The sequence below is a fragment of the Botrytis fragariae genome (assembly GCF_013461495.1).
Source record: "Botrytis fragariae strain BVB16 chromosome Unknown tig00000000, whole genome shotgun sequence".
Taxonomy (NCBI): domain Eukaryota; kingdom Fungi; phylum Ascomycota; class Leotiomycetes; order Helotiales; family Sclerotiniaceae; genus Botrytis; species Botrytis fragariae.
The window spans coordinates 1,462,755-1,480,465 of NW_023500986.1; the positions used below are offsets into that span (position 1 = coordinate 1,462,755).

The window sequence follows — 17,711 nt, forward strand, 5'->3', positions numbered from 1 at the left end:
ATTTATACCATATACTTCGAACGCAACACGCCAAAATCACACCAATACCTCAGCAAGTTCTCCCAAGCCTCTACTCCTCATCAGAACTAAGCACAATTCCCTCTGCCCTTACCCATTCATCCCTCCTCTCCAACTGTCTCCTCACACTCTCCAACAACCTCCTCGCAAAAATTGGCGGCACCGCATTACCCACCTGTTTCTTAATTTCCAACCCGTAAAAAACATGTTTGAGCGGAAATCCCTGCAGCGCGGCCAATTCTCGGTTCGTCATTCCGCGACTGCCGTTCGGGAGACCGACGCCGGCACCGCTGGTGAGGATCGCTCGGCAGATAACGTTGCCGTCCCAGGGAAGGTAGGTTGCGCGGTGGAGTCTTTCGCTGGACGGATCGTGGTTGGGAGCGTTGGGGAGGATGGCGGAGAGGACTTTGTTGGGTGTGAGGTAGGGGTTTTGGGAGGGGCGGAGATGGTGTGGGTTGTGGTGGGTGTATTGGGGCATGTGGGGGAGGGGTTCGCCTGGACTGTGGGGGAAGTTAGATTTGTTTATGTTGTGAGCGAGATTGGAAAGCAAGATAATGAGGGTATATGAATCGAGGGAGACACTTACCAAGATGCAAGAATAATCAATCTAGTTCTACGACTCGGCGTTCCATATCCCTGAAACCGCACCACCTTCCACGAAACATCGAAACCTAGATTCGTAAAACAGGCGATGAGTCCATTAAAAGGATCTCTATGTTTTGGATGCAGGATCCCAAAAGTTTGTTCTAGAGTCACGATTCTTGGTCTAGCTTTTTCAATCGCAGCCATAACTCCGAAGAGAGCCGCATAGTTCATTTCATCATTGCGTCCTGGACACGTGTGGATTGGCGAGAAGACTTGACAAGGAGGAGAGAGGTGGAGGATGTCGACCCAGAGTTTCTTGCGTGGATCAGGGAGAGCGGCGAATTCGTGGACGGGCAAGAGATGGAATTTTGCATCGGGGAAGTTCTTTTGCCATGTCTCGCCTGCGTGAGAATTAAAATCGAAGCCCCATTTCACTTTGAGACCGGCTGATGCAGCGCCGCGCGTCATACCGCCTGCTCCGCAGTCTGAGTACTTCTGTTAGATGATTCTAAACATTTCAGGGAGTTTGAACTTACATCCATCGCCGTATGTATATTGAGAGTTAAAGTTGAATGCATTTCTCCCATTTTCAAGATTTCCTGAGCCGCCCAAAATAGTTTCTCCTCTCCATCCCTTCTTTTTCTCATCCGGATCGATATAATAACTTTCCGTACACTCTTCCTTATGCAAAGATCTCAGGATTCCCGATTCTCTAGGTCTATCCACAAGCGCACCTTTCCTTACCCTCGCCTCTGCGTTCGGGTATCTAGCCACAAAAACACTTCTAGCCACCAATACCATCTCATTCTCTATATATTTCAATATCTCATTCTCTTCTTTACTTCGAACCTCCACAGGAATGTCTTCTTTATTGTATCTACATTCCGGCAGAAGTCTATTGGTACAAATCAAGCGGCGGATCCTCAGAACCTCATCGACTCGAATCGTCTGTACAGATTGCTCCCATACATCTCGTTTGTCATCCCTATCAACCTCATGAATAAATGCAAGCTCATTCCTCTTCTTTCCCGCAATGCCACCAAGCATAGCATCTCGAGTACGTACGAGTTTCCACCCTTTGATCGAAATTTCATCACTTGCGAGATTCTTGACGATTGTTTTGATCTTTAGGAACGTTCCGTTCTTCAGCTCTATTGTTTTCTCTGGTCTGAGAAGACTAGACTTCCATGCCAGTGATTGAATTTCTACATTGGGAGGTACGATGTCAGGATTTCTGTCGGCAAGAAACGCACGTTGAAGGTTGCTTTGGGCGCCAGCATGTTGCTCCATGCCAAATATATCTTCCTCAAGCTCATTTTCTTTCTCATACTCGTCTAGGTCAATGACCTCAACTCCGGGAGGGATTTGAAAAGCAGGGAAATCTTCTTCATCGTCGTCGAGATTGATGATTTCCTCCGGGGCTGCGATGAATGAACCCTGGCGAGAAACATTGGTATCGGCGCAAGCAGCTCTGGACTGATTTGAAATTGGAGAAAATGCGGTCTGATGATTGGATTGGTGAGTACGAAGGCTATTTAATGGGATTCTCTGGCCGAGCGAAGCAGCTTGTGGAATGTTGCGGGACTGAAGGGGTCTAGAACTCATGTGGCAAGTACTATGAAATGCTGCGATTGGAGTTCCATTGTGGCGTTTGGAAGCATTGAAAATCTCTAGATTCGTGAAAGATAGCTCACTTTCCTCCAAAGATCGTTTTTTGGCTGGCGTTACAGGTGTGTCAGACATCTCGGGCGATATGCAGAGAGATTTGAAAGAAGGCTGCGTGTCGAATACCGTGGAATCTATTGACACGGGATTTGACCCTGTTTCTGGCTCCGGTGGGCTTTCTCTCAGAGTACACGAGGAGGCATCCGATAAAGCTGGCGAGCATGACCTGGTCTCAGATGCGTATCTAGAGGAGACTTTTGATGATAACATTAGCTGGGTGCTCTCTTTATTGGCAGGCAAGACTGCAAACTTTCAGATTTCGGCTCCTAGATCGGAGGCGGCTGCCAAGTAATGAGAGAAACTCTTACCATTTTCGATTCCAAAAGACACATCTACGCCTTTTTCAACGTAGATCGCTTTATTTGAGTCATCCATCGTGTGCTCTTGATAATAAGATAACTCAATTAGCTAACTTCAATTATTGAAGACGTTCATAGAGAGTTGACTAGAGACATTGAGAATTGAGGAATTGAATCAAGGTTCTAGGAAGTTGAGAACTTGCCCCAGGAAGATTTTCTCTGGACAAGCTCAGAAGGTGGCCTTGCCGGATACAATTCTAGAAGGTGAAAAGGGGTGAAGGTAGATTTTTAAAGTGAATTGAAAGATTTTTTGCTGAATTCACAGAACGTTCTGAAGTGTTTTGTATACAACAAGTAGTAATGGCGCCGTCGTGGTTACAGTATGATATGCACCTATACCTACCTAGTACTAACAACATCGTATAAGGCAGGTTGGATTTTCACTTGAAAGCCCGCAATTTTATAAACTCGGAAAAAACTCTCCAGATCTATAAAAGTATTCTGACTCACCACGTGTATCATTCCCAATGTCAATACTGTAATGATCTCTTTTGTCGTTCTCTCTGACTTGTTCTTGCTCGTGACCTTGATCAAATTTCTTCTTATCAAGGTTGCTCCCCATCGTCCCGAGATCCTTCCAAATTTGAAGAAACCCTCTATAAAGCTTCGCAATCTGAAGGTGCTGGATATGAACAGACTCTGGATCTGAACTGGCGAAAGGAGATGACTGCCTCCTTCGTATGACTCCAAGTCTACCCAAAACTAGCTGCCTTCCTTTATCACTACCTCTATGATACCCAATTTCTTCAAAGGGATTTAGTACACTACAGCTTTACGAGAAGAGTTCCAAGCTTTTGACCAGCAGATTGGAAGAAGGCTTGATTGAAGGTTGCCGCCTCAATATGCCACAAGGCAAACCCCGACCCCTCCAACGCTTTTCTTTTTCCGGAAAAAAGAAAAGAAAGGAAAGAAAGTACATCCATCATTCGGCATTGAGGAGCCGGATTTGATGATATCGAATTTGGAAGTACAGTACCTACTAAGTAGACATAGTGATAGAAAGAGATGTCTTAGCTTTAGGACAATTATTCCTGAAGAACGACCATCTTCGACCCAGTGCGAGGTTGTCCGCCCATTTTATGAACAGTTGAATTCAGGAGAACTGAAAATACTGAGTGAAAGAAGAGGAAGATTGTACAATGAACAACCAATCATTCCGCCTGTAATACATCTATATATATGTATAGATATTCTCTTCGACCTTCTCGCCCCTTGAGATCCAGGAACACAAAATCAAGGAATGAAAGCTACATATATCAGCCACGGCATGGGCCCCTGGTATCATCAGTCTTTGCCCCATTATCTAGGCAGATGTTGTTTGTAAAGCCCACCAGCGAATGTTGTACATATTGTACTTGACTCCCTTACTGACCTCCCTTGCCTCCCTTTTCAATTACATAAGACTTGGTTAATTAATTACTACGAGGTACATTGTACGGAGTGTGGGCCCGGTTCTTTCAACTCTTCATGAAAATCTTTACTTTTTTCACTCAATTCGTGCGGCCTGATGAGAGTGGCTTGGCAAGTCGAAAGGATTGTTATCCAGACAAGTGTGTATTTGGTGGGGACCTTCAAACTGCACAGCTTCATTTCAATATTCCAAACACTGCCTCGTTGCCGTGTAGTTCCGAATCTTCCTCTGAGTCTGACCGCGTTTATTCAAGGGGGGGGACGATTATAAAATCAGAGGAGTAGTCCCCGATCCTCAAATGTCGACTATCCATCTCAAGCACCCATCGTCATCCTGATCAATACTTGTTCCTCAATTCGTAACCAGTCCTAAATGATAAATCTTCCACTCACAATCAACCAAATTCAAATCCCGTTCATTACCCCAAACTTCCACCTACTTTCGCAATGAGGGAAAAGGTTAGTCGGGCTTGGACAAAACTTCTTATATCTCTCAAACGCGTGAATTGTGCTTGCTAAAAGTGCTAAAGAGCTTGGGGATGTTTCACGTGACGATCGCCGCTTCCCGAAAAATGTTAAGGTTTTGAGCTTAAGCTTTGTCGACCCCACCCCCACATCCTTAGGATATCTACCTACACACCTCCTGAATCACGATCGGCGATTGAACGACGAGCAAGATGTCACACGCAAGAATTGAAGAGGTCGAGGATAGCGACAATGAATATGGCGCCAGTGATCCATCAGAAGGCGATATCTCAGATGTGGCCTCGGATTTCTCAGACCGCGATATTATCAAGAAGAGGACAGCGGCACCGCCAGCTGCAAAACGCGCACCACCTCCCAATGCCCAATCTTCTCAAATGAATCCAGCAAACATACCATTTTCTGGCTCTCAAATTACCACCGGCGCAGATGGCACACAATTCCGCTCAACGGAAGACAGCTCCAAGTACAAAGATTTTCAATGCGTCTATCCAATATATTTTGATGCGACCAGAAGCCGAGCAGAAGGTAGAAGAGTTGGTATGGAGCTAGCTGTCAAGAATCCAGTCGCCCGAGAAATTGTTGCTGCATGCTCTCGACTTCGAATCGAAACACTATTTGAGCCGGTCAAGACTCATCCTAAGGATTGGGCAAATCCAGGTCGAGTTAAGGTCAATATTAGAGGTGGAAACACAGCTATTAAGAACAGTACGTTTTGTTTGGAGAGACTCTAGGGCACTTTGTGAGGCATTACATTGGCATAAATTAACACTTGATGAATTACAGAGCATCACCTCTATACATTGATCGCGAAACACCTGAAAGAAAACCCGACTACAGAACGAACAGCCATGCAACCTCAACTTGCTGGCATACCACCACCTGATCCTAGCAAGCCATTACCCAGACCTGCAGTACCAAAAGGATGGAAGATGGGAGAAATATTGCCATACTATAGTGCAGCATTATCCGGCGGTGGTATTAGTGAGAACTTGTTCAAGGATATGTTGGCTGAGATGGGAGGGCAAATGCCTGGAATGGCTGGAATGATGGATGGACCATCGAGCAGCGCAGCCTCAGAACCAAAGAAGAAGGACAAGAAGAAGAAGATTAAGGGTTGAAACATCTTATCTTGCTACGGAAGATGGCATCTAGCAAATTTTATGGAGATTAAAGCCTAAGAGCTTTTGATCTCTTACAACACAAGAGCAATCTGGGCTCGCATCCGCAAGGGAAGCCTTTTGGTAGCAAAGGTAGTCATACAGCAGGAGTCACTATATATCTGTCTCACGACTGAATCATAGTTAATCTAAATTCATCCTGTTATCCATAATTTTTGGTGTATGATGTATGTGTTGCCAACCAAGAACTGCTATCGTACCATTAAGTTTGAATGTCTCTACGGAAACAACAATCCCCAATGCCAATTTTTCTTTCATCTCATCTTCGCAAAACCTAAAACCTACCATACTACTCCGAAAGTAAGACATCTCTCGCACCATCCAATCTTATTAACTCGTACCTCTCTCACCCACAAGGTATCTCATTCACTGTCTTTCTTTACCATGCAATATTTCGTGCCGGGGTAAGCTGAAAGCTATAAACCATATCTGTTCAACGGGGAGAGTGGTAAGCAAACCATTCCAGCAACACTCAACAGTTGCAAATTCTCCATTCATTGCTTGAACCCGCGGAGATATTTTTGACATCCAGGGGCGGCAAATCTATCTACTGCTGTATTGACGTGGTATTCTCTTTGCAAACTGTCAAAGATTGGAGGTTGATCCAGGTGCGGAATGAAAGACTTCAGTAAAGGTGGTGCTTAGGGGAGGCATATTCAGAGAAGGAGGGAGATGAGGTTATGAGATAGCAGTCAAGCAATGAACTCCAGCTAATGCGATTACTTGAGAGCAGATGCGACAAAAGACTAGCACGCGCTCGAGCTGCAGACAGGATATTGTGTACGACCCCGTCATGCAAGTTGCGATGGCAGGCCTCGACGTAGACAACTCTTGAACTACAACACAAATGGAAAGATACAGGAAGGCGACAGGGCGGAACAAACAGGTAGTCCGATGCGAAAGAGGGGACGCCCGAACAATGCATCAATAGAATCGTGCAAAGAAGCCTACAACCGTTCACAGAGCAAGACCTGCAGATGCAAAATTCACCTACCATAACATTCACTGCAGTGATCAAATTGACTTAAGCAATCCTACCTTCTGGAGCGGAAACAAAGTTGCAGCAAAAATATCGAGGTCAGCAACCCAACGCTCCAAAACGCCCCGTCTCATTACTATGTCACTTCTCTTTCTGACTCTCCGAAACTCGAGATTCTGTATAAGAAGCCTATCCACAACAGTCTCAGCTTTTAGAATTTACACTTCTCGCACAATTCAAAATCCTTCATAATGCGACAGTCTAGTGGAGTTCTTGGTGCGCAAAAACAAAACTCGCACAACCCTTTCCTCCTATATTAAATTCGGCATGTTTGGCTACTGACCTGAACCTATGCTTCCCATAGTCTCCTGCAAACACTCTGCTAACGTCTATGACCCGCTGCCGCAGATGCCTTCCCATATTTTCCGACCATGCACATCGAGCCCAGCGCGCGCCGACAGACAAAAGTTTACAAAAGTTCCAATTTTGGTCCAATCATCTCCACGAATGGGGCAAACTCTTCGGCACACTCGTGGCACCTCGTACGAATACCTTTATACCCGTCAACACGTTCAAATCTGAGACAGGACGCCGGGGCGCAAGATCAAGAGTGCAGATCGGCCTTCAAAGTCTCCGCAAAAGTTGAGTGACCACTGGAAAGACTCCAAACTAGCAGCAACCACTTCTTGACTCCATAAGACCGTCCTGCCAACGTTTCACGGTCGTCGCTCGCAGATTGCGAGTTGAATCGCGTGAAAAACAAAACCGTCGAAAACGCCCCGATGCGCCACGCAACAACGAAGCGGTCAAAACCCCCGAAACTTTACTCCTACACTATTCCAAACGCCCTCTATAACCTCCAACTTTAAAAAAGTTACAATTCCAATAATTGCGAAAGTTACCATTTTTTGTATGGGGCTCATTTTTGACCACAGATGTGCAACAGTTCGGTAGAACCCCGGGATGATTGTTTCACGTGCTAAACGTGACCAGGAAAATTGATATTCCCGCCGAGCCTCGGCATATCTGTAAAGTAATGACGTATAAATTTGACGCGGTCCCTAATGCGGCTCTCGTCTGATATGAATTTGGGACATCCCATGTTATCAGATTAATTTTTGTAAACAAAACAAGCCAATGGAAGTGCTTATTTTGGGCTACTGGCGCGCGACCAAAATACCTTTTTCACGCTAAGTAGTATTCACTGATCGATTACCCAGCAACGACTTGACTACGTACATGGAGGTGAGGTTTGATAAGATCTATGTATTCATCCTACTATCAAAACTTTGTAACATTCTGTACATGAAGAAAGCAAGGTCAGTATATGAGGCTGCTGCCACCTGAGGATGTAGAGAATTTGTTAGATTATTGGTAGGGCCAGAGGAGTTTACCACTGGGAGTTCTAGATATGTAACAAAACTTCTCTGCTCTTGATGGTATTCACTTTTAGGTTCCTTAAAGAAGGATTTATTTTAACTAGATACATGTTGAACAACAGGCAATAGATGCACAGTCCCTAAGAATTCTTATGTGAAGGTATTAAATCCAGTGCATGTAGCTGTGGTTGTTGAAATCTCGTGGTCATAGCTCGAATGAATGAAATTTATCAAGTGAAGTTGTAGATGCGCGATCAAAGGTTTCTTGCACTGAGCAGTATCGATTTGTAACTTCTCCAGTCCATAGTTGAGCGTCGACGTAACTAGATTAGATAACTAGGTTAGATGAATATAAAATCATATGTATCTGAACATTCCATGTCAAGTGAAAAGCCGACGCATTAAGTCCTACTATCAGAAAATCCCCATAAAAACCCTAAACCAAAAAAAGTACATATACTAAAGGATTCAGACGTGCAACCAAACTTCAACCCTCCCAAGTGAAGAGTGAATCAAGTGAAAGTGATCCCTCGCACCTCCCATCCATTCCTCGCTCAGCAAATCCCATCCCGGGACAAAAGACACCGAGCGAAATTCACCCAGGCCGTCCGCAAATTCCCGCTCGCAAGCTCACCACCCAAAAGTGTCAAAAACGCAAACGTCGACACCACCACCAATCCTTAGCGTATTTCATTTCTGACAGTTTTCCCAAACTCGCGCAATTGAGAGCTTTCGAAATGTGTAAAAATTTCGTCGTGTCGAAAAAAAGCCCCATATTTGGAAGCACCCACAGACGTGCAACAAAACGCTTTGTCGGGCAGAAATATCACGTGGAGGAGGGGAATGGAGGGATGTGATTGGTTGGAGATTTTGGGAAAAAGGTTCATTTGGGGATTTTGCGAGAACGGCTCGTGGGATGTGGATTAAATTTGGGGGGTATGTTATTTGAGTATGTTGGAGTACTATATGAAAGTTTGGTGAACTTCTAAGATCAGGTTTGGGAGATGTTTTGAGGGGCAGGTTGGGGGGCTTCCTAACTTGGTCGAGATTTGGCGAAATCTGCATTGTGCGATTTGCTTCGACCGCACAAGAGGTTCTGAGCGAGGGATTGTTTTCAACTTCTGGAATCGAGTTGAGAAGGTATTTTTAAATGATCTGCCAAAGTTTGGTACATCTCTGAGATCAAGTTCTGGAAGTACCTGGATTTGGAGGTGGCAGTCTCATTTTCGTCTGCTGGATTTGAGAGAATGTCGCATGCCATTTTCTTCTTCGCCCAAACACAGAATAACGTGTTTCGAAGAACATCGACAAACTACGAGAAAATACAAAGGAGATATATGCGGGAATATTGGAAGATGTTTACTAGAAGGAAATTCATAATATGCAAGGAAAATACGAAGGAATGATGGTTTGGGGTACACAGGCGCACGCGGTATTTTTGTCACAGATTTGTCGCAGAGCTGCTGAGAGATTGGATACTCCTATGAATGTCATTTCAAATACGTGTACAAGACGTTTACACATTACGAGAATCGATACTGGTATACGGAAGAAGTAGAAGGATATAAAGTGCGACGACGAAAACCTGTCTATCAATCTGAACCTTGACCAATGGGCCGAGCATTCAACATATAAACGAGGACCGCAACGATTATACATGAGGGCATAGCATTGATAATAATGGTTGTTGAGTATACAAATGGGCTTCGGAATATCGATGAGAGCTGTATGTCAATGTAGGAATGGGGCTTGGTCGGTTGGTCGCACATGTATGGTTGGGAAGAAGCATTGGGACGAGTATCGATGAGTACAAGGTTTAATAGCGAGTTGTTTCAGAGCGGCTCGATTATATCGGGCTAGAGTCAGAAGGTAATGGCCTTGAACGGGTCTCACATTAGCAGCTACTCGTGCGGTCAGAAAGTATGCAACTCCGAAGCTAGATGCACATACCACAAGATGGTAAAGCACAAGAGTCCTAACATGGTTCTCTCAGCAGCGGGGTTACATGCTTTCGGGCAGCACAAGTAACTTTAGTGGCGCGGTTGGTACTAGAGTTAATTCGAAAACGCGGGGAAATCGAAAGTACAGTGGATGGGTGAGTGGCACGACATGGCTGTCTGGAATTGGATATTCAAGGTAGAATCGGTCAACAAATGGTTATCTTTTACACCTACGACGAACGTTGGTGCGATGGGGCATGTGCGGAAAGTTCATCAATTCGAGAGAGCGAGCTTGACGCCAGCCAGCAGATGTTAGGTTGAGTACTTGATTCGGGCTTGATTCCAGTGGAAATTGTAGGCCAACAAGTGAAGGCAGGCTGCAGAGCGAATTCCAAACGCAATTTGCAGCGATATAAAGAGCAGAGCAGTATGACTCAAACCTCTTCGGAATTGTACAAGAGGGGGTATCTGTGTACGTAGTGTATCAAATTGTCCTAGTCGAATTCTAGATCCATACGGGCGGCGCAGAGTTCCTGGAACAATTCTGGTAGACCAATCAAATGCTCCCTTCGGCAGAGACTAGACACCACAGACCTTCCATATCCTCCATCTTCCTTCTTACAATCCAAAATCATGAGAATATCTCGAAAGTATGCTCAAATATCCAATCAGAGTATCGTAAAATCTGGAACAATAAGTATTGTATCAAGCTCCAAAAGCAAATCGGGTTTGATGTCTCTTATTTGTACTTCTAGAAGATACTTCAGGATTATCCTCTTCTCATGAAAGCCATTAACATAGTTTTTGTAATTCAATGTCGAAGTTTATCTCCAGATCGAAAAATGTTTGGACGTTGTTATTTTGTACTCTCACGTGACATTAACAAAAAGTGGTCAGGCACATGGACAACAAACAAACAAAGAAATGAGCCAGCGCCAAACCGAGGATGTAGAAACTGACAGGGCTAAAACTCAGGTCAAACGCAGCATAAGCCTCCCAGCCTCTCCAATCTCCCTCGGGATTTGTTGATCAATGCTTCATCTCCACAATTGAATGAGCAGCACACTTCGAGTTTTTATGAATTTATGATTTACGATTTATTGCTTTTTCTGGGGATTTAATCAATGGAGAATGTGAGGCGATTTCATTCCTAAATGTCATCCCCATACGATCGCAGAGGCGCACAGGCGCGTCGAGGAAATATCTCTTACTGGTTACCACTGGCTTTCACCGTTACTGCAGCCGCAGTAGGTGTAGTAGCATGGATATGGAGTACACGAAGTGATGAAGACGACGACGACGACGATGAGAACCGACCTCTTCAGCCTCCAAGACCAGAATATGGTGAAAGAAATCCAGATGGCAGTTTTCGAACAGGTCCTCCTTCGTACGCAGGCGATATGCGACCGGGGGAAGCTTCATTCGGCACAACGGATCAACAACCACCACACACTTCACGGTCTGAAGAATCTCAAGGTTACATAGCTCAAATGTCAGGCGCATTACAAAGAACACCTAGTCCGCAGCAATTTATCAATAGTGCAAGTAGAAGTCTTGCGGCGGGAGCCGCTGCTGTAGGTGGTGTTGTGGGAAGTGCTCTCTCCTCAATCCGGGAGGAAGACAAGCATGGTTTCGACGATCATAGAACATGGCAGGAAGAATCAGTGATACGAAGAAACGCTGCTCCAAGTCCACCCATTACTACAAATACAACACCGGCCCCAGCCCCAGGGCCAATCGAAATGCGCTCTGAGAGCGCTGCAGGAGTTTCCGCAGCACCTCGAACACCAGTCAGTAACGGGAAAAGGAAGACCGTCGCTATTGTAGTGTCTGCAGAATCACACGATGATGACGCCGCTTCCGAAGCAGGCTATCATCATGAATATGCGGTTTGTTAATGTAGTTACATTGATTAGCCAATAATTACTAATTACTTGTGTAGTCAATCCTCTCTCATCTTCCTCGCAAAACCGACTTCTCTAAGATACGACTATTTGTTTTAATATATGCACCAGGATTAACCGAGCATCCGCTAGACGCTGCTGGTGGAAGACCGGGTGGATCTCTCAGCTCCTCGTTTTCGAACATTAGCCCTGGAGATGTCCATACCCCGGGGAAGAAAGCGATAGACAGTTGTAAGCATATCCCTTTCTAATTGCGACGGTCGCCAGCTAACAGATGAAAAGGACTCCCATGTTTCCCCCGAGGCCTTCGGCTCCACTTGCATTCGGTCCAATATACAATGAAGCATTAGGGTTGGTGGAAAAAGAGACTATGGTCCTACCATTTACCACTCCAACTGGCCACGTTCATATCCTCCGACATCTCGCACCTGAATTTATATACCTACAAGAATCCCTTGCAGGAGAGAATGGATCGGCGATCAACCATCTACAAAGTTGGTTTAGAGAAGACGTAGTTCTAATCGTAGGCGCTGATGGAGGCCATGGAGGACTCGCAGATAGCGAATCCGAAGCTGAGAGTCAAGTTTCAAGAAAAAAAGAACACTGGTGGGAAAGAGAAGATAGGGTTGGTCTTGGAAGAGGCGTTGTTGTCATAGAAGGAGATCGTATCGGAGACTTTTGGGCTAGAAAGGTTCTTGGAGTGGAATAGGCAGGCAAGCGAACAGGCAGATATGGGGCGTCTTTTTCTTATTCTTATATACCTAGTACCTTTGATATACAGTAGGGGTTTTTGGACGAATGATTGATACCGGGTTGGGAGCGTTGAGGTCACAGGATGTTTCTCATGAACTGACTCGCGAATTTTATGTATGATGGATATCTTCTTATTGAATGCACGAAATCATAATTCTGTTGAATGCTGGTACTTATCTATTGAACACGGTTCTCTTTCCTGATCCAGTGACTCTGGTAATTCCAACTTTGATTGTCGTTGGTTGGTTATTGAGTATGTTACATCGCCACACCGTATCTAGGCAACAGCCCCATTCCATCTGACTCACCCCGGACACACAACCCCAATCCAGCCATGTTTGCAACATTTGCAGCAATCGTCCTCCCCAAACATCCTCCCCCCAAAACTATATAAACCCTCTCGCACTCCCCCATTCAAACTTTTCTCTCCTCACCGATTTAGCATCTCTTCCAATTTTGCTTAGATCAAGTGTAGTATCTGTTCTATCCATGTTTAACTATGTGGATCCTTTCGCCAGAAAGGGTTTTAGTTACGGAATTTTTTGTTGTGTCTGTCGCGAACACTTGCTCGTCAAGTGTGAGTGATGGAGGTGTCCCAGTATTACACTGCTTCTGGGTGATGCTGATGAGTGAGAGAGAGAGATGACTTTTCGTTGCCTGGGACCTGGCGTTGCTGGGGGGTGAGGAAGAGTTGAGGGTGGAGGGGAGGGATGGAGAGAGAGAGAGAGGGCGGAAGGAGTGGATTGGGTCGGGGAGTAGAGAGCGAGAATAATGAGGGATAGTTTGGAGATTTGAGGGATTGGTGAGGTTGGCTTCACAAGCTTTTGTATATAATATCCAAGTGTAGGATTTCAAGGCACTGCTCCTCGGAATGACATTCACCGTGCAATAAAGCTCAATCAAAGTAGAGCCTGTCATGTTTCAGAAACGTGCAATTCAAATTTAAATTCCCCATTATATGCATCTAAGTCGTAGCTACTAAGTACACTCTTAAATATTACTAGCTGGTATACCATCCAACTTGATGGTGCTTGATTGTTTCCAATTTGCTTCCTCCTTTTAGGCATTGAAATGACATGGGATGTTGAAATTATCTGTGGTTTCTTATTGTTCTGACTTAATACCACTTGGCTTGTCTATGGAAATGAAAGATCTATATTCATAGCTTGTAATTGATGAAATGCCGATCGATACGTTTTTATCCATTATGGAAGTTTTCCAACAGGAAGTAGTCTTAGAATTCTTCAGGGTAAATATCGACCTCTGCACCGAGCAAGCAGCAGAAAATATTTGTTCTTGAAGTCGGAGAACCGACGAATAAAATCAACATACATTCGGTTATGACTTTCAAGCTGGATGAGGACTGTCGGGCATCAAACGATCAAATCACGTGAGCGTGTGACTCATGTGACACTAGTTTCGACATTTTTCATGAATTGCAAAGAGTACAGTTACCAACGCAATCGCGGAATAACCACACTTTTCTTTCAGAACACATCCGGCGCAATTTCTCTCTCAGAATTTATCAGCTTCTCAGTCGCTCAATCTAAGTTGGATACCATACCCTAGTACGAAGCACTGGTTTTTTGTGAACTAGATTCCTATTCCGTCCACCACAACGGCTTTTTATATCGTACCTATTTTGACTAGAATACTATTCTTCACGCAAAAGAAATAACCGACAATGCCTCACGCCATGCCAGCGCCTGGCTTCCAGGCCATAATTCTTTGTGGGCCAGGATCGTCTTTCCCTACTTTTACCTCAAATCCAGATAAGAACCCAAAGGCTTTAATACCTATAGCAAATCGACCCATGGTTTGGTACCCTATCGATTTCTGTTATCGAATGGGAGTTACTAGTAAGTGAATCTATGTTCCCGTACCTATCGTCAAAGTCTCAGAGACTCCTGTGGATGAATAGCTCTAAATGCTATGTTGAATAGAGTGGTCCGATTAAGGGTCCTAGGGCTACTGTGAATATAGAGATTTAAGGTTCTCGGGATACTAACACTTATTCAGATATCACTCTCATCACACCACCTTCTTCAGAGGACGCTATTAAAACAGCGCTGGCTACCAATCCACATTTGACAAGTTTGCCATTGCCAAAACCTGATTTATTAGCACCCGAAGAGTTAGATCAAACCACAGGTACTGCACAAATCTTTCGATTACCTGAAGTACGGAACATCATCAAGGGTGATTTCATAGTACTTCCCTGTGATTTGGTTTGTGAGCTCGGCGGGGAATCTTTGATCGAATCATGGATGGTGAAGGAAGGAGGTTTGGGTGGAGCGACGGGAGGAGATCACGAGGGTCCAAAAATGGCACTTGGTGGTGAACGAGGTGGAAGACGTGGTGGACTTGGAGTTTGGTATGAAACCAAGAGTGAAACGCCAATCAAGGGCGAAGAAACCGATTTCATTGCAATTTCGCCCCTCGCTGCCACTTCTGTACCACCTTCGAAATCATCTTTGATTCCTCACGTCTCAAATTTGCTCTACTCTGTCCCTACAGATACCCTAAAGGATATAGTTGAAGATAAAAAAGGGCTACCAATTCGGCATGCCCTGGTACGCAGCCACTCCCGCATTCGAATGCTCAGTTCCCATCGAGATGCGCATATTTACATTTTCCCAGCCTGGGTACTTGACATGATCAGCGCAAACGAGCACATGGACAACATTGGTGAAGATGTTATTGGATGGTGGGCTAAAGCGGGGTGGCAACAAGGTCTAGGTGATAAATTGGGCTTGCGGGACATTTTTGAAAAAACAAGACCTGATGAGTCCGACGACAATATGCTTGACAATGGCCCAACAAGTGATGATGTCGACTACGGTAATCTGAGCTCAACTTGGACCTCTAAACTTGAGAATCCTTTATCAAGGAAATCATCAGAGAATTCGACCGCTAACGATAAATCAAACTTGGCTATTCCTCCAATCCTTGCCTACATTCATCCTTCAAAGCCCACAGCAGAAGTCTCTTCACCACTTATTCGACGAGTAGATACAGCTCCTATTCTTCTAAATGTATCCCTCCAGCTCGCCAAAATTGAAGCTATCGATCAAGTTGGCCGTGATGCCGCTTCTCCTTTCGCCCATAACAGCAAAATAGCTTGGCCAGAAGGAATCGCACAGAAGACTACGGTACGACCAGATTGTCTTTTAGCGGAAAATGTAATTGTCGAAGAGAAGTGCATTATCAAGGAATGCGTTATCGGTGCAAATTGTCAAATCAAAACCGGAGCAAGATTAACTCGTTGTGTATTGATGGATGGAGTTACCGTAGGATCGTCATGCACATTAACGGACTGTGTGTTAGGAAAGGGCAGTGTGATTGGAGATAAATCAGAGTTACAAGATTGTGAAGTTCAAGAGGAGTTTGATGTTGACCCTGGGAGTAAGTTCTGCGTTTCCCCACTGAATATTTGAGAGATGGTTACTGATAAAGTTTATAGCAAACAAGAAGAAAGATAGACTCATGAGTGCTGCAGGTTTGGGTGTAGCCACCGAAGATGAAATTCAAGAATTCAATCAAAATGATTCCGATGGGTCAGAATCAGATTAGGTGTACAACTTCAATAAATTTACTCAAATATACCACGCTAAAGATCTATTCTCCATGCTAATGAATTCTACGTGAAGTGTGACTTTTTTCCTATACAGATCCTGCACCATTTCTTTGGGCATTTACATGGCGTTTAAACTATTTTACTCTTTCCTATCTACCATATTGATACATCACTGACGTTATTGCTCTAAAACCAGCCCTCTATTGAGAGGGAGGTAACCTAAGAGGGAAGTTTATTCATCACTCATCAGACCTCGAATCTTCAAAGCTAGTTCTATTTGAGAAACTATACCCCAAAATGGAATGCATTTCCTCATCCACAAATCCCTGTTCATGCAGTACAAGACAGACAGACCATTAACCAAAAGCATCGCATCAAAGTTGAATCTTCAGTATCTCTACGTCTCGTTCTCTTCTCCACGGAGCTCTGCATAAGTTATAACCGGGCGTACACATTGCCTTGCAACCATAGCCTGTTCTACATATCGTGTGCATACTTCCCAGGTCACTTGACGGCCCGATTCCTGCACAGAAAATGCGCTACTTCTTCTCTGAATGGAAGTCTTCCAGTGTCGGACCTCCAGTGACAATACCATGCCATGCCATGAAAATTCCAACACATCCCACATCCACAGCGTACCCACGAAAGGCACTCTGCATTGCTCCCTTCTCAACTTAATTGTCCACCTCCTCCCCTTCTGCATAGTACATCCAGCGCCCTCCACGGCGTTACGAAAACATACATTAACTCCGAATATAGAAGTCCTGTCCCATTTTGTGCCGTGTGAGGGGTTCGTGCAGGGAGTGAAACGGGGGTCTTGGATATGGGTCTTTGTTGGTCGCGTAGCGACGCCTCCAACTGTTGATTTTCTGGGATGTGTGGGAGGAGAAGGGGAAGGGTTAGTATGCACTGTAACGGTATTTTTGTATCTTTGACAGGTTAATTTTGTTGGTTGGTTGGTTGGTCGGGGGTTCAAGGATGGGAGGTGGAGGGTGGGAGGAGGATTGAGTGGTTTGGGGGAGGGGGGGTTCTCCGGGACGGAGTATATATGCACTTCTTTATTATGAATTTTATTTGCTTCTTTGCTGGTAAACCTGGGAAGCTATTCTAGGTACTTTCTAGTATCTATATGTAACTGTAACTGTAATCTTCTTCTCGAATTAAACCTCTTCAAGTCGTAAAAGAGTTTCATTATTCGCCCATCATTTGCCACGATACATTTCCCCAAAATCCTCTCTCTCATTCCACTCCCCCCGTCTGAGTTCCTCTCATCCAATTTCAAATCAAGTACTCGTATTCTCTCCAATATCCTTCTCCCATCCCATCCCATCACATCATATCACCACCTAATACTCTTCCCTACCTCTTTACCTACCCCTCCCCCCGTACCACGACTACCCATCCTCACCCCCCGCAGA

At 44.8% G+C, this 17,711-nt stretch overlaps 4 protein-coding genes across 4 annotated transcripts; 3 read left to right on the top strand and 1 right to left on the bottom strand.

The window, feature by feature from the left end:
- Positions 1-70: 70 nt before the first annotated feature.
- Bfra_006675 (putative c-5 cytosine methyltransferase protein) lies at positions 71-3,613 on the bottom strand (the record flags this gene model as incomplete). The annotated part of the gene is made up of 6 exons (XM_037337045.1): positions 71-518; positions 605-1,088; positions 1,140-2,522; positions 2,637-2,711; positions 3,138-3,309; positions 3,464-3,613. 6 exons carry the CDS (start codon positions 3,611-3,613, stop codon positions 71-73), a joined length of 2,712 nt encoding a protein of 903 aa, XP_037198411.1.
- A 1,161-nt stretch (positions 3,614-4,774) lies between these two features.
- Bfra_006676 (putative signal recognition particle protein sec65 protein) lies at positions 4,775-5,701 on the top strand (the record flags this gene model as incomplete). Its single annotated transcript, XM_037337046.1, has 2 exons — positions 4,775-5,288; positions 5,367-5,701. The coding sequence occupies 2 exons, from the start codon at positions 4,775-4,777 to the stop codon at positions 5,699-5,701; spliced, it is 849 nt and encodes a 282-aa protein (XP_037198412.1).
- A 5,512-nt stretch (positions 5,702-11,213) lies between these two features.
- Positions 11,214-12,672, top strand: Bfra_006677 (putative peroxin 22-like protein; the record flags this gene model as incomplete). Its single annotated transcript, XM_037337047.1, has 3 exons — positions 11,214-11,948; positions 12,002-12,135; positions 12,246-12,672. 3 exons carry the CDS (start codon positions 11,214-11,216, stop codon positions 12,670-12,672), a joined length of 1,296 nt encoding a protein of 431 aa, XP_037198413.1.
- A 1,728-nt stretch (positions 12,673-14,400) lies between these two features.
- Bfra_006678 (putative eukaryotic translation initiation factor eif-2b subunit 3 protein) lies at positions 14,401-16,289 on the top strand (the record flags this gene model as incomplete). Its single annotated transcript, XM_037337048.1, has 3 exons — positions 14,401-14,575; positions 14,736-16,121; positions 16,180-16,289. The coding sequence occupies 3 exons, from the start codon at positions 14,401-14,403 to the stop codon at positions 16,287-16,289; spliced, it is 1,671 nt and encodes a 556-aa protein (XP_037198414.1).
- Positions 16,290-17,711: the final 1,422 nt, after the last annotated feature.